Source organism: Fundulus heteroclitus, chromosome 23 (genome assembly GCF_011125445.2).
Source record: "Fundulus heteroclitus isolate FHET01 chromosome 23, MU-UCD_Fhet_4.1, whole genome shotgun sequence".
Lineage (NCBI taxonomy): Eukaryota > Metazoa > Chordata > Actinopteri > Cyprinodontiformes > Fundulidae > Fundulus > Fundulus heteroclitus.
This window is the reverse complement of record NC_046383.1, coordinates 21,567,293-21,585,256: the sequence shown is the minus strand read 5'-3', so window position 1 is coordinate 21,585,256 and position 17,964 is coordinate 21,567,293. Positions and strand designations below refer to the sequence as shown.

General features: G+C 42.2%; 1 protein-coding gene across 1 annotated transcript in view; it reads left to right on the top strand.

The window, feature by feature from the left end:
- The window catches only part of frmpd1b (FERM and PDZ domain containing 1b), a 36,307-nt gene that overhangs the window by 8,518 nt on the left and 9,825 nt on the right, over positions 1–17,964 (top strand). Inside the window, 10 exon segments of the mRNA XM_012882155.3 lie at positions 6,757–6,867; positions 9,573–9,745; positions 10,753–10,855; positions 11,961–12,006; positions 12,266–12,370; positions 12,535–12,630; positions 13,826–13,951; positions 14,065–14,184; positions 14,840–14,973; positions 17,531–17,657. Of these exon segments, the coding sequence (XP_012737609.2) occupies positions 6,761–6,867; positions 9,573–9,745; positions 10,753–10,855; positions 11,961–12,006; positions 12,266–12,370; positions 12,535–12,630; positions 13,826–13,951; positions 14,065–14,184; positions 14,840–14,973; positions 17,531–17,657 (1,137 nt within the window). The 5' untranslated portion in view covers positions 6,757–6,760.

Below are 17,964 nucleotides of genomic sequence, written 5' to 3'. Positions count from 1 at the left end.
CGGAGCAGACTCCTCGCCCGCTTTTTAGATCCACAGATATGGCTGTCAGGTTTGAAATTCAAGAGCGCCATCTCTTCAGTGGAAAACAGAAGAAGAAAATAAATAATGTCTTTCTTTTTTCTTCGAGTTCAGAGGAAGAGAGCGGCAGTGTTTGAGCTGCAGCTTTTCATGTTTATTTACTGACCAGCTGTTGATTTAGTAGTTTCTGCTGACAGGCTCTGCTTGTTCGCAGATGTCGGAGCAGTCTTCCCTTCAGCGATGCCTCCCACAGCAGAAACTTTTGTTTCTTCCCCCACAATCTCCTGCAGCTTCTCTCTCTCTCTCTCTCTCTCTCTCTCTCTCGCTCAATTCTTTGCCCTTTTCACCCTCTTTAAAATCCCCCCCCCCTTTTTTTTTTTGCTTTCTCGGTCAATATCCTGCCCTTTTTCTCTCTTTAGATTCCCTGACTAATTCTCCTTCTCTGAGCCCCGGCCCCTTTCCTCAGCCCTCTCCACAGTCTCCACCTCTCCGGCCGGGGGCTGAGCTAGCTGCATTAGGCCCATGCATTATTCATGCGCTCAAGCTCTCTGTGCGCCTCGGTCCTGCATCGGCTTTTCTAGTGGGACACGCAGGGCCCGGCGGAGGGGGCTGCGTGTGGGCCTGATTGAAGAGCTACACGGATGATGCTGTCATTTTCTTGATTCGTTCCCTCTTCGGCGCAGAAAGCGTACCTCACAGATCAGCATTCATGCACAAAATCAAACGTTTCCCTCACATTTGTTCTAATTTGGCTGCAAAGCATTCCCCCAGAAATGTTCCTCCTCTCCAAAACAAGAGGTTGGCTTAGGTTGCGGCCGTATCTGCTCTGATACTCATATGAAAGATTTGTCCTCTTTCACACTTAGCCAAGGTCTTTTTTCTTTTCTTTTTTTTTCCACTGTATCTTTTTTGTTTTTCTATTAGAGATCTCCCGGTGAAAAACTGTTAGCTTTAACTAGGCTGTATGAAAATTTAATTGAAGCATCCAGTCCTTTGGAAGACGGAGCCCCCTCGTCTCCACAGCGCCATGCGAAAAGGAAGCCAGAGAGGAGGGCGTAGGAGAGAGAGAGAGAACGAGCAAGTGAAGCCTTTGGGACTTGGAGGAGGGGCCTCCTGGAAAACCACAGCCACATAGCTGTTCGGGCTCACATCTGCTTTGGCTTGACATACTTACATTTCAACATTGAAAACATCAACAACTGGAGTGCAGCATTCCTGCTTTATGAACAGGGGTTGAAGCTGAACTCAGATACAGCTTGTCTGGTTCCAAATATAAGCGCGGACATGCACTCCGTTTATAGATTTTGACAGGTTTCCCTGACAGCCTTGTTTCGCTCTGCACAGGTGGCGGCGCCAGATTAACGCTGGGCCCCAATGATCGCAAGGACCCCTATCCACCGTTTTTTAGCCAATCCTGGAGGGGTCACAGAGCTGATGTCTCGAAGGACAAGGGGACGTGCATGTTTTGGAGTCCTGAAGAGGCAAGCTACATCTCAGTGAGTGATGCTTTCGCTATTTTTTCTGGGTAGATTGTGAATCATCAAGCTGTTTGGTGAAACGTGTGGACACACCATGGTGCTTCTGAGAGAACGTCTGTGATTAGATACTCCCAGACCTCGTTTCATAGCCTTCAGATTATCCTTGTAATTGATCACAATTAATTTTAAGGCCATAGAGCTAGAAATGCTGGCTCAGCATGCATTTCTTTTTACTGCACCTGCCAAAGAGCCGCTTTGGTAAAGCTGGTAGCTGCCGAGAACAAAAGCAGTGGAGCCACTGCTGAGGAGCATGCATGTTAGAAAGGCCGGCCGGCCGCTGCTGCTGCTCCACAGAGACTGACATCGGAGACGACTACCTGACTCTGCAAGGACGGAGAAGGTTAGAGAGCAGAAAGGAGAAAATGAAAGACAGAAGGAGGAGCACAGCAGAACAAATTACAGTCTGACTCAACGATGGTTGTTGTACTTAAAAGACAAAAAAACCCTGCAAATCTGTGCTGTGCCTTTAAAAAAAAAATCTTCAACCTCCTTGAACCTTTTCACAACTTTTCTTCATGGAGATCCAATATGATAGACAAACACAAATTGGTACATACATGCAAAGTAAGAGATCTACAAATTCTTTAAAGAAAATGAAAAAGGTCTGTTGTGCATTTGTGTTCATCGAGTGCTATTGTGGCAATACACCTGCTGTTTTCCCCCCAGTTTACTCTGATAGCCCAAATAAAATCCCATTTAGAAAAATGCCCTATGATGTCACATAGTTAGTAAATAGAGTCCATCTGTGAGTAATTTAATCTGAGTATAAACCCAAAAGTTCTGTGAAGGCCTCAGAGGTTTGTTGGATACAGATTGTGAACAGACGTCATTATGAAGACCAAGGACTACACCTTAAAGCTGTGGAGGAGTCTAAAGCAGAGTTAGGCTATTAAACAATACTAAAAACTTTGTACATGTCATGGAGCATTGTTCAGTTCAAAAAAGAAAAGGGTCACCTGCAAATGTAACGAAACAAGCAGGTCAGGCAAGGAGAGCATTAATGAGGGAAGCATCCGAGAGATCAATGGTACCTCTGAAGGAACTGCACAGAGAAATCTATGGACTGGACAACAATTAGGCGTAGACCCCACAAACCTGGCCTGTAAAGAAGAGTGGCAAGTAGAAAGCCTAGTAACACGATAAAGTAACGTGCTCTGGTCAAACGGAAGCAAAAACTTAACCTTCCTGCCTACATGCAAGACCCTGTGCTATGCAGAAAACTAACACTTCACGCTGAAACATGGTGGCGGCAGCATCATGCTGTGGGGATGCATTTACTTCGGCAGAGACGTGGAAGCTGGTCAGAGCTGATGATGGAGCTAAGTGCAGGGCAGTCCTTGAAGAAATATCCTTAGAGGCTGCAAAACACTTAAGACTGGTTGGAAGCTCACTGTCCAACAGGACAAAAACCCAAAACACATCCAGAGCCACAGAAAAATAGATCAATATCAGATACCCATGTGTTAGAATGGTACAGTCAGACCTGTGGAATGACATTCAGTCTCACTAAGCTTCAGCAAGTTTGCAAATACGTTAGTCTCTGGTAGAGACGTGAAGCTTTAATCGCAGCAAAGTGTGATTCTGCTGTACAAAATGTGGCAGAGGAGTTCAATAAATGCCCTCCACACTTTTCAGATTTATACATGTGGGGGACAAAAACTTCTACTTTAGGGTTACGGGCAATTTTCTGTCGGTAAGTTCAATACACTGAACTTTGTGGTTTTAACTTGTCAAAATATGGAGAAGTTCAAGTGGAGTCCTTGTGCAGGCTCATTTACCTTTAAATTTTTAGATGCATTTACATAACATCTGTAAGTCTTCATTAGAAGCCAGAGCGTGTTCTGTGATCAGCTGTGTGTTCAGCAGATGCCGTCATTTTGCGTCTCTTGCCTGATTAAAAAAGGCACAAGTGTCGGTAATTACACTCGGCTCCACATGGGCATCTGTCTGCCTTCCAGTCTGACTCAGTCCTCCTCCTCCTCCTCCTCCACGTCAGTCTGCCTCAATCCGGATAAGCAGGAGGTGCTAAAGTGACACCCTGACCAGCCCGTGCCCTACCAGGGTGCTTAATCCTCTTATAGGACAGGACAGGACTACTACTGCTGCTAACACGGAGAGGAAAGTTAGTCAGCGTTGGCCTCCAACAGGCCAGATGAGCTTAAACCCTGCTGTGTCGGGCTCACAGCAGCACGCCTTTGCGTCAGCTATTGACTGCTCTGCGGTGCACACTCTTTCCTTCCATACCAAAGCACAGGAGGGTAAATGCACGGAAATGCCTCCAGCTTTTTCTCGTTTTATTGAAAAAAAAAAAAAAAGGCATGTTTTAAAATGCTGTGAACAAGAGTGGCAGACCGCCAGAACGTTGTTGCACGTCTTTCCAGACCTGAACAAAAACTCTTGGCTTGCACAAGTTGGCCCGCCATTTCTGAAAGCTGAGCAGAACCTCTTGGCCGGGTTTCCGTGTGGATCGTCAGGAGCGCATCCATCATCGTTAGCCGCATTGATCGGCTCCGGGATGAGATTCTGTCGCCCTCCTGGCCAAAGATTCTGGAGTTATTCCATGTTGCTGGTTTAAAGAGGGCCGAGAAGGCATCAGAACAGATTTAAAGAAAATAAACATATGTATATATTATGCTACAAAACCATGTAGTATTACTCTAAACACCGCCCTCTTGAACTGATTTCAAATTGTGTTACGGTGAACTGCAATCTTCAGTTTATTTTGTTGGGATTTTATCTGATAAACCAACATATCAGTAATGCATAACTTCAGTAATAAATGTATAACTAATGTATAAAAGTAATGTATAACTTGAAAAGGAAAAGAAAAAAAAGGATGCATCGTTTTAATAAAGCTTTACAAATAAATATCTGAAAAGTGTGGAGCATGTCACCTTTCACTTGCTGCAAGCCTTCTGGGGTTTGTATTTTAAAAACTGAAAACATTGTTAATATGTATTTGCAATCTAGCTCAAGCTCACTCTAATTGGATGTTAACGCTAGGCCACTGATCCTTATCTGGACTTTGACTGGGCCGTTCTAACACATAAATGTAATTTGCTCTAAACTGCATCCCAGCAGCTCTGGCTGTATGAGGGTCACGTGTTTTGTAGCCTGTGACAGATTTTCCTCCAGGATTGACCTTCAATAAGCTCCAACCAGCTTCCCAGTAACTCTGACAAGTGTTTCCGTCCCTCCTCAGGAAAAGCGCCCCTACAGAAAGACGTAGCCTCCACAAGCTTTCACGCTGGGGATAATGTGTTAAGCCTGTTGGCCATGAAGTTCAATCTTTGTCTCCTCTGATCCAAGCAATGTCTTTTTTTTTTTTTTTTTTTTTTGCGTGTGGCCTTTATTTGTAAGTAGACTCAGAGGAAACAGGGTTGAGAGAGAGGCGGAAGACACGCAGAAAAGGGGTCAGGAGTTGAACCCAGGATGGTCGCATAGCGGACTAAGGCCTTTGCTCATGGGCTGTTTACACTATCGCTGCGCCCAACATCTTTCATTTGCTCCCTCTGTGTCCCCTACATGGTTTATGGCAAACTATGAATGATAATTTAATTTCCCATTGGGATCAATAAAGTATATTAGAATTGAATTGAATTTAAATTGTAACAATAACTTTTTTTTCCCATTCCACAAAGGCCTGATTTGTGGAGCGCGGATTCTCCCACCTGAGCTCTGTATTTCTGCAACTCCTCCAGAGTTACTAATGACCTCTTCATCTACTCCTCTGATTGATGCTCTCTTATCTGTGCTATCCTTTTCAAATGGATAGGATGACCAGAAGTCATACTATGTATTTATAAAGCTTTGGATTTCGTTTTCTAACTAAGCCTTTAATAACTTTCTTCCTGATCTGCTGGGTGGATTTCTTGGTCTCCACGATGCTGTCTGTTGTTCTTTAACAAACTGGATTTATAAAGAGATTGAATTACAGATACAAGTTAACTCTATTTACGCTATAGGTGATGACTGAAGGCAATTGACTGTTTCGGGGAATAGGGATAAATTCGCGCAAGACCTTTCAGATTTTTATTTGCAAAAAATGTTAGAAACCATGTAATCTTTTCCTTACACTCTACAAAACACGTCATACTCTGTGTTGGTGTGTGATGTAAAATCCACTGAACACTGCAAAAACGGAACTAGAAATAAGTAAAATGTTCTTAAAGTTAGTGTATTTGTCCTTGATTTGAGCAGGTAAATAAGATGATTTTCCAATGGAATAAGATTTTTGCACCTAAAATAGGAACACTTCATCTCCATCATCTTATTTCAAGTGCAGGATGTCTAATTATCTTATTTTAGGGGTCAAAATACTCACTCCATTGGCAGATGATCTTATTTACCTGCCTAAACCAAGGATAAATACACTAACTTTAGGAACATTTTACTTATTTTTAGATCAGTTTTTGCAGTGAAGTCAGTGGTTTCATTGTGGCAAAACGTTGGAAACGTCAAGGTGCGGAAATATCTGCCACTTTAAACCAGATCCAGCAGCTCTGAAACGTTGGCTTTCTATCGCAGAGCGTTGTGTGACTTGCTCTTTTTAGAACACACTTTTAAAGAAAACAAAAGTGTGTATCAGTGTTATCTGCCTTCTCTGTTGCTTTGTATCGACTTGCTGACAGGAGAAAAAAGTAGTTGAGCAAAGAGAAAGAGTTGACTTTTAGACTGAACTCAGCGCTGACCAGCTCTGCCTCCCTGAGGGCCAAACCGAGCCCCCGCATCATTCACTATGTCACCAGCGCTCCCCACTTCAAAGGACCAGCTAAGCAGAAAAATGCCCAGCTGCCGAGCTGGAGCAGACATGCAGAGCAGGCCATGTTTGTTGAAACATTTTTTTTTAAATGTAAATCCTGCTATTGTTTGATGGTTGAGTTGCTGTTGCTCCACCCAGTTCCCCCCATCCAAGCTTTTCTTCCCCTTCGTTCCGTTCACAAATCTGTTTATTCATCGCGTTCAAGCCAGGCAACATGTGCTGCATATAAAAGCACGGGAATGGAAATGTAACCGGAGCGCCATCCAGGCACTGATTACTCAATCCAAAAACAGACAGAACAAAACCCCAGAGTGGTTTCCAAATTATTCGCTCCTTCCAGATGCTTTCATCCTCCTCCCGCTTGTGCTTCGCTTGTTTGCGGTCACGTTGGCAGCTCTCAAGCATCTCAGTCTCCCTTTTTTTCTTTTTCCGTTTCAGATAAATGGAGGAGAACGAGCGATGTAGGAGCAGGTCTCCGGCTCGGAGGACCAATCGGGTGCAGCAGGTGGTGGGAACAATCATACGACGCACTCGGGAGTCTCTGAGCAGGTATAAGATGAGATGAGTGTAAAAAAAAAAAAAAAAAAAAAAAAAAAATCTAAAGTTGAGAACATTTCTAGAAAATTACAGGAGAAATGGAAATAACTCGGGAACACATACCAACACATCATGGTTGTTTTCAAAGAAAATGTTTGATGTATTCAAAGAATACGGGGAGCTTAAAATGGCCAATCCCAGAAAATGAAATAAAAAAATGAAAGAAAAGGGAAAAAGTAGCAGAATATTCACCAGGAAAAAAAAGTTAAATAAAACATTTATTTATAGTTTTAGAGGATTTTAGAGGGGAAAGGAAAGCTAATCAAACACACTTAAATCAACTTCTATAAGATCTGGAGTTTTTGCCGTTTAAGGGTCTGTGTTTTGACTGAATGCCATGTAGGACACAACGGTGATGGCCTTTAATAACAAATTATAAGACCCTTTCCAAACACTTTAAAAGCCAGGATTCCACAGTGAGGAAGAACATTATAAAACATCCGAAACAACGGACAATCTTCTCAGGAGTGGACGTCCTCGCGAATCACCCAGGAGCAAAATATAAAACCGAATGAACATTTTCTCAAGCTGCCATAAGCGGAGCGTAGATGTCCTCCCCACACCCGACGCATACCACACAGCCGAGTACATATTTCACCTCTGACTGTCCCTCTCACACACACCCCGCAGCGAACCACAAGTATGCACTCAGAAACCCGTCATCCTCTTGCAAGTCAGCTGAGCGGTTTCCTATTCTCAGAGAAGGAGGAAGCCGGTCCTGGGAAGAGCCTCGTCGTGTTGTGACCGATCGGTCAGGAAACCCCGGTGGAGAGGAGGAGACGTTAGATTTTAATGAAGGTGTCATTCTGCTGAAGGGACTGTATCAAATTTTAACGTAGGATAAAAAAAACAGCTCAAATGATTTGTTTTAAAGTATAACAAAGACATTATACTATTGAATAGTTTTCTCCCTTGAGCGTTCAATTTCTTCTCCCTGACTATTAAAGTACTTATTTGGTGGTTTTCTCCTCGTTGTTGGCTCAAGCCTTTATGTCATCAAAGTTTCGGATTACAGGGCAGCGCATTGTTGACAGTCTTTGTGTGTGGAGTCGTTCTGCCGTAACACCTCTAGAATGTGGTCTGGAGACATTTTTGGCAAAAGAGAAAAAGCAAGACTTGCTTTTCTGGATGAGAAAATGTTGCTTTTATGTTTGTGTTGCTCAGCAATACTAAACCGCCCCGAGCGATGTTCCTGTTTACCTGAAGGCATGCCCGTTGTCCCTATTAAATGCTTTTTTGTACAGAGTAGCACTCCAAAAACGGTTATGAAATAAAACAACTGGACTGAATCTGAAGACGTTTCGCTTCCCATCCAGGCAGCTTTCTCAATTCAAATTGACGGATGGGAAGCGAAACGTCTTCAGATTCAGAATAGAAGTCCAGTTGTTTCATTTTTTAACCTTTTTTGGACTGATCATGACCTGGATGACTGAGAATTTTCACCTACAGAGTACCGCCTTTTTTTTTTTTGCTGCTAGCATCTGCAGTTCATGATGAAATCCCCAAACTGTGCCATTAAACATACGGCAAAACAAGTTGTTTTTCTACGATTTCCCTGTATTTTCTCTCCACCTTTTTTTTTGTTTCCTGAAGACTTGTCTTCTATTAGATGTTCTGACGTTACTGATCTTCTAAAAAAAGTAACCAATAGGATCTTCCTTCACATGTTTAGCTGAGTTATTTTGGAAGATACTGCTGGCATCCAGTTTAAAACGAGAGCTCCCAGAAAACGTATCCACCCGATCCGAGGCTCAAGCAGCTTTCAACAATTTGTACTGAAGGAATCCTGATTAGCGCTAAATAAAAAGTCTTTGAGGCTCATCCTGCTGCTATTCAGGAAATTTAAAAGAAAAAACTCAGTTTTGTCATTTATCTGGATAACAAAACAGAGAAATAATATGCATCAAATATATATAATAAGAGTTTGGTAGACCAGTTTCTACAAAAATGTATTTATTTTTGTAGAAATAACAGGGATTTAGTCAATAGTACTTAAATAATTTTAATCAGAGTGCACACTTTCAGAAGTATTGTCAACATTTTATAAAAAAGAGCTAACCTTTCTAGTTTAAGGAACCACACAAACTAATGATATTTATAATGTATGTATAACACAAGCCTAAGGGTTCGTTGAGAAGTGGACGGTGTTTTCAGAAGGAGATTTAACGTTAGTTTCCTGGAACACATAACATTACATGATAACAATATCCATCCAGTTGTCTCTGTGTCATTCTATCTCTGTCTAGATTCTAGTCTGTCTAGATTTGTAAAGGTAAAAGAAACATAGTGATATATTTTTAACTCACATTCTGAATACATTGCTTTTGGACAAATGGACAGATGGAAATTAATATGGGTTGAAAATGAATTCTTTAGTGGTTGTAACGCCAAAATGTTACTTTTAGGCGAGAATTAAAAAAAAAACATTTATTTTGAAACTATATTAAGTGAAATGGTTGATCCCTAAACTCCTAAACCGCAAAGTGCTGTTAAGCGAGAAGATGATGCAAATAGTACATTTTGTGTAATATGTATATATGTATATATATAAAAGAAAATGTGCACATAATTAAAAAAATGATTTGTTTTTGATTTCTCTTGATGAGACTTGCCACCCTCAGTCGGATGACCTGTCGCCCCCTTTCTAACCCCCTTAGGGAGCGTCTGCTGGGCGATGGCAGGTCGCAGCGCTCCAACAGTCTGTCCAGTCAGAGCTTCCAGGCCAAACTGACTCTACAGATCACCAGAGACCCCGTGCTGGACCGCAGTACCGGACATGGCTTCGCTCTCACCACGGACGCGCCCCTGCTGGTCAGGGATGTTGCCCCAGGTACTCCTTAATGGCCACCTGCTTTATGCAACTGTGTTCTGCCTGCAGCAAGTCACGCATTTCTGTCACAGGCGTGCGCACGCTGAGCCTCTCCTGGCCTCCGCCCATCGCGTACGGCGCTGTGCCAGAGCGGGCCACGGAAACAGCAGAGCCACCTGCTCATCCTTCCTAAATTCACTTTTCGTTTGAACCTTTCTGATCAGGAGGTATCAGGGGTGGGTTAGATGGGGGGGGGGGGATGCTGATCCAGCGCTTTAAAGTCAAGATTGTAAATAAAAGCTAATAAAAAGCCCTGAGGAGAGTCCCACCCTGCCCTCATCGCTGTAATTGCTATCTGATGCCAAAAAAAGATGGTGAGAAGGGAGATGATAACCGTGGATGACGTCTAACAAGAAAGGGGGGGGGGGGATTTGTCAGCATTGAAGGGATTAGGTGCAAAACACAGAGAGAGATGAAACTGTGAAGGAAGACAGAGGAGATAGATAGGTATCACCTTTAAGATGGGAGGAGTCCGAAGCGAAGCAAAGGATGAGGAAGATTAGCATAAAAACAAAAACAAAGAAGAGGGAAACAAAAAGATCAGGAGATTGGACGTTTGAGTGAAAGCTTACAGCATTCCTTTAGCGGGTAAAAAAAACGGGCGCCCAGACGGGGCTTTGTGAAACCACGCGCCTCCGTGTTCGCAAACGCACGTTCTGTAGGTTTGCCAGCGACTGTCGTTTGCTACCGAGCGAGATGAAACTGCTGTGCCTCTCTGTGCCTGAAGACAAAACGAGTATAAATAACTAGAGTAGGCAGAGCATAGGCGGACTGGAAGAAACCCAGAATAGCTGTAACCCCCTCACGTCCTGGAGAGCTCAGCCCAGCACTGTTGAGTCAGCCGTGTTCAATGAGCGTGAGCGCCATTCTGCTGTGTGTGGTTAGCATGCGTGTTTCTGCATGTGCAGCCAGGCTTTATGCTCAGCCTTGTGTGTGTGTGTGTGTCTGTGTGTGTGTGTGTACCACAGGGAGCCCTGCAGATGGGATCCTATTCCCAGGGGACCAGGTGCTGCAGATAAATGATAAAGTGATGGAGGATTTGAGCGCAGAGCAGGTGGAAAACACCTTAAGGTGAGAATACCTTTCGGAGGTTTATGACAAACTGGAACAGCTGCTCCATTCAATGCCTAAATTTGCCATCTGAGCTGTTTTCTGGTCATGCTTTCTAGGAGTGTGTGTGTGTGTGTGATTCATGTTGTTATTTGCGTGAAAGACCTACAGCGCCTTGCACAGGTTTTCACACCCCTCGAACTTTTCCACATTTTGTCACGTCGCAATCACAGACTTCAAGAAGCAGAAAAAAATTCAACCTATCAAACCTCTTTTTCCATTGACACCCATAAATAAAAGCCAGCACCACCAGCTCCCCTCTGAAGTGTCCTAACAAGCAGACACAGCCCAGCAGTTCTGCGAAGGCCTCAGAGGTTTGTTGGAGAACGTTTGAGAACAAGCAGCGTCGCGGAGCTCAAGGAACACACCAGATAGGTCCAGGATAACGCCGTGGAAAAGATGGATGAAGCAAAATAGGGCAATCCTGGAAAAAAAACTATTAAGACTGTACGAAAAATATTAAACTGAGAATGAAGTTCAACTTAAAGTGCCATTAAACATCCAACTAGCGCTACAATAGGACGGATTAGTCCAAAGCATATGTATTGGTTTGAAGTCGAAGTCGAGGCCTAACATCCACTCACAAATTCCCACTCTCTATTCAGTCAGACGGAATTTAAATTTTATATGCAAAGAAGAAGCATAGATTTCAACCTCAAGATGTGCAAGGCCGTGATAGCGCCGGCATTTGGTTCTACAAAAGATTGGGACTGAACTCAAACGCTCGCAACACTTTCAGGTTTTTATTTGAAAAGAAAAGAAAATCCATGCACCAATTTTGTTCCGCCTAACAGTAATGTGTGTTCTTTGTGTCGGCCTGTCACATGAATAGTAAAAATAATAGGTATCTTTATTTAGAGGCGGCAGTCCGTGGGATTCGAACCAGAGAACTTTTTAGCCTTCCCAAGACTCAAACGCCCCGCTCTAATCACTAGGCCACCACCTCCACCTCCAGATAAAATAAAGTCTGTGGTTGCAATGTGGCAAAAATGTGAAAACTTTCAACAAGACCCAGGAAGACGTGCGTGGACCTGCGTTATTGTCTGTTGGTTTTTTTTCCACTCAGGGACTTGGAGGATTGTATCAATGTGACCATTCTGCGGCACATGACGGTGAGTACAAAGAAGAAACTCAAACGCATGAACACGGTCACATAGGGTCAGCACACCGTCTTTCATTCAAACGTAAGCGGCTTATTTCTAAACATGTGACAGTAAGTTTGCGTCTTCTGACAGGGTCAGCCGTCATCCCTCATTTTTTTCAAACTGAACGGCAATGTGCAAAATGTGCTCTCTTTGTCTCTCAGGCATGATTATTTCACTCTTGCCTACAAGACAAGCGTGTCTCAGTGATGCTACTCATGTGTTGCAGAATCCCAAGTCGTCCATTATGTCCGCAGAGAAGAGAGCTCGTCTGAGGAGTAATCCAGTTAAAGTGCGCTTTGCGGAGGAGGTGGTGGTCAATGGGCACACTCAGGTAGAAACATTGTATATGACAGACAAAAACACATTGATTAATTACATTTTTTTCTGGATCTTTCCCAGACTGAAAACATATAGAAATGCTGATCATTCATAGCTAAAGATTTCACAAATGTTCTTTTTGTTTGTTTGTTGTTTCTTCCTTCTTTTCTCCAACAGGGAAACTCTCTTCTCTTCCTTCCTAATGTCCTAAAAGTTTATCTAGAGAATGGGCAGACCAAGGCCTTCAAGTTTGACAATACAACCACTGTCAAGGTAGGGGTATTTGCTTATTTAGACTAAATATTTTGGTTATTATCTGCTGCTTAGTGAGTTCATAGAGCTCAGAAAAGGCTGAAATATCAGCTACTGGTGAAAACGGGAAGGTCCATGCCGTTGGATAGAGATGACTCTCCACCCCTAGGCAGACATTTTCAGCAGCAATGGTATACTCCATTATTTTATGCCCAATTCTGAAGAAAAAGCTGTACATCTGTCAGAAAGAGCTGAATTAAACATAAACAGAGTATATAAAGAAAAGGACCTCTGGCATTCCTCTTTGTGCAATCTATCCAGATCATCCACACTCATACGTCCTCTGTTATGCATTCTTCTCTTCAGCCTTACGCCAGATCTGATATAGGTCTAGAGGCCGTAATGGCCAGGTTTATTCTGGGGGTCCCGGGAACCATTTCTGTTTATTTAGCCATAAGTTTGGATCACTGGGTTATTATCTCGCTGAAAGACCCAATGACGACACATTTTTGGCTTTTTGGAAACATTTTTTCCTGGAAGGTTAACAGATTTTTTTTTTTTTAAAGTCATGTCTTTCAAAAAAGTAAGCTGGGGCATTTCAACAAGGTTCCCAGGGACTTTGGTGAAGAAACAGGCTCACGGCATCATAGATCTCCTACTGCTTTGCCATTAAGTCTTCTTTCTTTTTATAAAAGATTGGAAAAAACTTGTTATTGTTATTAAAATGTTTTTGCTAGGGTGTTTGCTGCTGAAAAACTAAATTCATCACTAAACAACCCTCCTCCCATTTTTACCACGGGTGCCATTAAATGTAGAGTGTGCTTTTTTTCTTCTTTCGATAAGATCCGATGAGGGGTTTCACATACAGGCAACATGCTACCCACCACAAGCGCATCTCTGTGTGAAGGGATTTCTTGGAGGATGTGGGGGAGTGTTTTGCATTTCATTAGAGTGATTCAATGCTGTGGCTGCTACAAACCACCTTGATTATGGTGGGATAATTACTGAATGTCTCCGGAAGAGGTTGCGTGTTTCCAAAACTCACCACCAGTGGGTTATCTTCACTTTACAACAGCTCTCCTGCTTGCATTTCACTTTTTATTCCCAGCCAGGGGCAACCTGAGGAGGGTGGGGGCTTAGATTTCCCGTCTGGCATCAGCAGACCGGGAGAAAACATGGTCGTGTTAGCTAACTGAAGTGTTTTCCGTCTTTCCAGGACATTGTTCTGACTCTGAAGGAAAAACTGTCCATCCGGGTGATTGAGTACTTCGGCTTGGTACTCGAGCAACAGTATAGCATCGCAAAACTGTTGCTGCTGCACGAAGATGAGTTCATACAGAAGGTGAGGGATCTGCAGACAAGCCAACACACGCTGGGGCAGGAAGGAGGAAGGCTCAAATCAGCTGAGCGTCAGTGCCACGCACTGAGGATCTTCTGTGTTTTTGTCTCCACCAGGTGGTGCAGAAAAAGGACTCGCATGATTACAGATGTCTGTTCAGGGTTTGTTTCATTCCCAAAGACCCCAACGACCTGCTGCAGGATGACCCCTTGTCCTTTGAGTACCTCTTTTTACAGGTCAGAGGAACCCTACTTTGTATTTTTTTTATTCAATCTTAGAGACAAGCTTGAAGAGATCTTCATATGTTATAAAATGGGTAGACTGTAGGTATTTTGTTTAGTTCATGATTGGATTCAATGTTCTTTCCTTCAAAAAAAAAAAAAGCAAAACCAAAAAGAAAACAAAGGATTCTCATCAAAGCTGAAGGATTTGTAAGAACTGTGCAGCTGCTCCTTGTTTCTCTCTGATCAAGATCAAAACCGGCCCAGTCTCATGTGATTCCCTTCTCTTGCATAACAATTATTTCACTCTCGTCTTGCCCCTCTTTGAATCTTCAGTAAACTTGAGCGTCTGCCGCTCTGAGCAGTCGCCACTTTGACGATGCGCCGCTTTGAGGCTCCATTGTGAAACCAACACAAGCAAAGCCATACACAATCTGTGCACATTTTCCTCGCACGATAAAAGCCACGGGAGTGCCACTTATGTCATGCTGATTTAGTGTTTTGAAAGCAGGCTTCGCGTCTTGCTGTGTTTGTTTTCCCTGACAGTTCTGGGGTTCCAGTTGTTGGTTTTACTTAAAGAGATTCCCGAGTTGCCTGTTTTTTGTTTTTTTTTTACTTGTGTGCGCAGCATCTGTACGCGCTTCACTGTGGTTGTTTGCCCCGTTTTCAGAGCGTTGGGGATGTGCTGCAGGAGCGATTCGCCGTGGAGATGAAGTGCAACACGGCGCTCCGCCTGGCTGCCCTGCACATGCATGAGAGACTTGATAGTTGTGGACAGACCCGGACGTCCATCAAGAGCATTACGTGAGTCTTATGTGTGTGTCTGGGTCGGTTTAAGGTTACGACATCAGGGTTACCGCCGACTGCTGGCCTGTCTTGTTGAACGGCTCAGAAAGTGAGTTGTTCTGCTGCTTTGAGGATTATGATTTTTTTTCTAGGGTGACGATGCTCACTAATGCGTAATCTGTTAGTCTGCCGGAATATGTTGCAGATGCGTGTGTGCGTATGCGTGCTTGTTTAACTGTAATGAGGACAATAGCCTAAATCCACACCAACGTTAGGAATGTTCTTTACCTCTGAGGACGTAATTGTGTTTTTCAAAGGGGGGTGGCAGGATTTCTGAGGGTTATGACCTCGTTTTAGGGTTAAGCAACAGGTCAGATATTCAGCTGTGAGTACCTTTGGGCTAGGTAAGTGGACAGGTAATGTACTCTGCAAATGGAGTGTCTCAAGGGTATCAACATTACACAGAAGCCAAAAAGAATGAAAAGAAAGTAAATAATCATGTGCTTGTTATCAATTGATTGTATTTTTAGTGCCATGGTCTATCAGTGTCTTGCAATATTTATCCCACCCAAAAAATATATTTTTTAAACATTTTGTTTGGTTTGAGCAAGAAAACGTCAATGAAATTTATTAAGATTTTGTTTAACTGATATTCCTAAACGAAATAAAACAGTCCTACAGACAGGTTCACTTTATCTAATGAGATGACTTCTGGAGGTAATTGGTGATTCTACATTTTATTCTATTTTAGGGGTGTCAGAATAAGAAAATAGACTTTTCAAAATTTTCTTCACATATTTTTCCACTACTTTACAATTATAGAGTATCTTAAAACTCCTGAGACTTCTGCACTTCTTATCATTTATGATAAGAAAATCCTTTTTTGTCCCACAATGGGGAAGTTCAGGCGCAACAGTGGCAAAGACACAGGCAGATTTACACGCAATTTTTTCGTAATAATAATAAAAAAATCAAGCTAATCTATTCTAAAGTTAGTTCTAAAGCAACGTAGAATGGGCTTATCAGAAAAGCCATGGTAAAGGTAAAAATAAATACCAGAGTAACTATTACACAATTATTGATAATATGGCATATTGAACAGTGGAAAAAAAACACTGTGCCCAACTGGGTGATGTATTTTCATGCACGCATGATCATTTAAATGGTTGAAAGTCATACAAACAGGTTCTTATTATATTGAAGTCCTTTGTCTTTGTTGTAAAATGTGGTCTTTGTTTATTAAAATCAGTCACCCGATTTGGCTTCACTGATACAAGTTTAGGCAAAATCTAGACTCAAAAGCGCATCAGTCTGTTTTGAATTGAAGAAATCAAAAACATTTGCTCTCCTATTGTATTAATTTAGTTAGTGTCAGGGATAAACTCTAGACTTTTTTTCCCTGCTGACTTCACTTTTCTTTCAACTAGTGGCACCGTATTTTTCGGACCATATGGCGCACCGCATTATGAAGCGCACTGTGAATTAGCGTGCCTGTGTGTCTCTTTGTCCACACATAAGACTCACCAGATTATAAGGCAAACCATACATTTTTGAGAAAAGTTAAGAATTTTAAGTGTGCCTTACAGCCTAAATAATACAGTACATTTAACTTCTCTTTACCTGGAGCTTACTGCTTTGTATCTTGAAGCAGATGTTCACAGAAACATTTAAGTTCTCAGCGTTTTGCATAAAATTCGCATTTTCTTTAAACTGATCCAGCTCTGAGAAACAAGTGATATGGTGAGTTGAGGATGTTGTTATGATAAAGGAGAATCTGGCTGGTCTATCAAAAATATTATTGCTCAGTAGAAAAAAAAAAAAAGTTTTTTGTCCTTATGTTGCAAAATGTTAACATTAGTTCTGATTTTATTAACACGATGTATGTGTTTGAGTCTAGAAATCTTATCAGGGGATTTGATTATTTACTCGATATGATGTTTGCATTTAGCATTAAAACAGATCTCTTTGATGGTTATCTAGCTCTTTCAGCGCTTCTAACAGCAGTGCACATTATAGCATCGATAAATCTGTCTCATTGTCTTTATTGTGATTAACAGCAGTGAAAGTTCAGAGACCTGGACAAGCTGCTTATGCTGCATTCTGGAGTCTGTTTTTTTGTAGTTTTCCATGCATTTTTGTAGGAGGAACAACATGCTTTGCAACATCTACTGATATGCATGGAAAGGTTTAACAACACAACCTGGTATGCAAGCTGGAATTCACGTAAATGTTCTTACCTTTAAGGCTTTGCTTGTCAACCAAAATCCAGTTAACTTGCTAACAAAGCTAATGTTAGCTTTAGAAAGCAGTTTGCTTTCTCCCACCATGGGAGTGGATGGTTGCTGTTTTAATTAAATAAATGGACATTTTTTTATAATGATGTCCTTCCGACAGGAAAAAACCCATCATGGTTGCATTTACAACAATTTTATCTTGGCTGTTAATCTTTTTTTTATATATATATATATATATAAAAATATCATTTATTTTTAGTAAGAAGACAAATAGTGTTGGTAACCAAAGCGTTTATCAAATGATTTAGGTGTTCATTCGTCTGTGTATGTGTCGTTGGCAGGAAGGAGTTTGGCCTGGACAGCTTTATCTCACCCACGCTGCTGAGCAACATGAGGGAGAAGGACCTGAGGAAAGCAATTAGCTACCACCTCAAAAAGATCCAGGCCCTGCTTGAGCCACGGCAGAAGGTAGATGAGGAACAACAGATGAGTGAAAGGAAAAATACAAAAAGGCATTACAAGACATGCTGCCGGTATTGTGGAGCCTTCAGGGTGCATTTTAGCTGCTAATCTCCCCTGAGGTTAAAGTGGAGAAATGAAAGAAAGCAGGTTTAAAAATGACAAACAGTGGTCAGTAAGGTAAATAAAAAGAAACTTATTTGCTTAGACCAGGGTCTGCAACCTTTACCGTCTTAACAGCCAGTTTTGCTCCGTCAGCTGAATAAGACACGTTTAGAGCCCCAACTGTTACTCGACCTTTTGAAAAGAGATAACT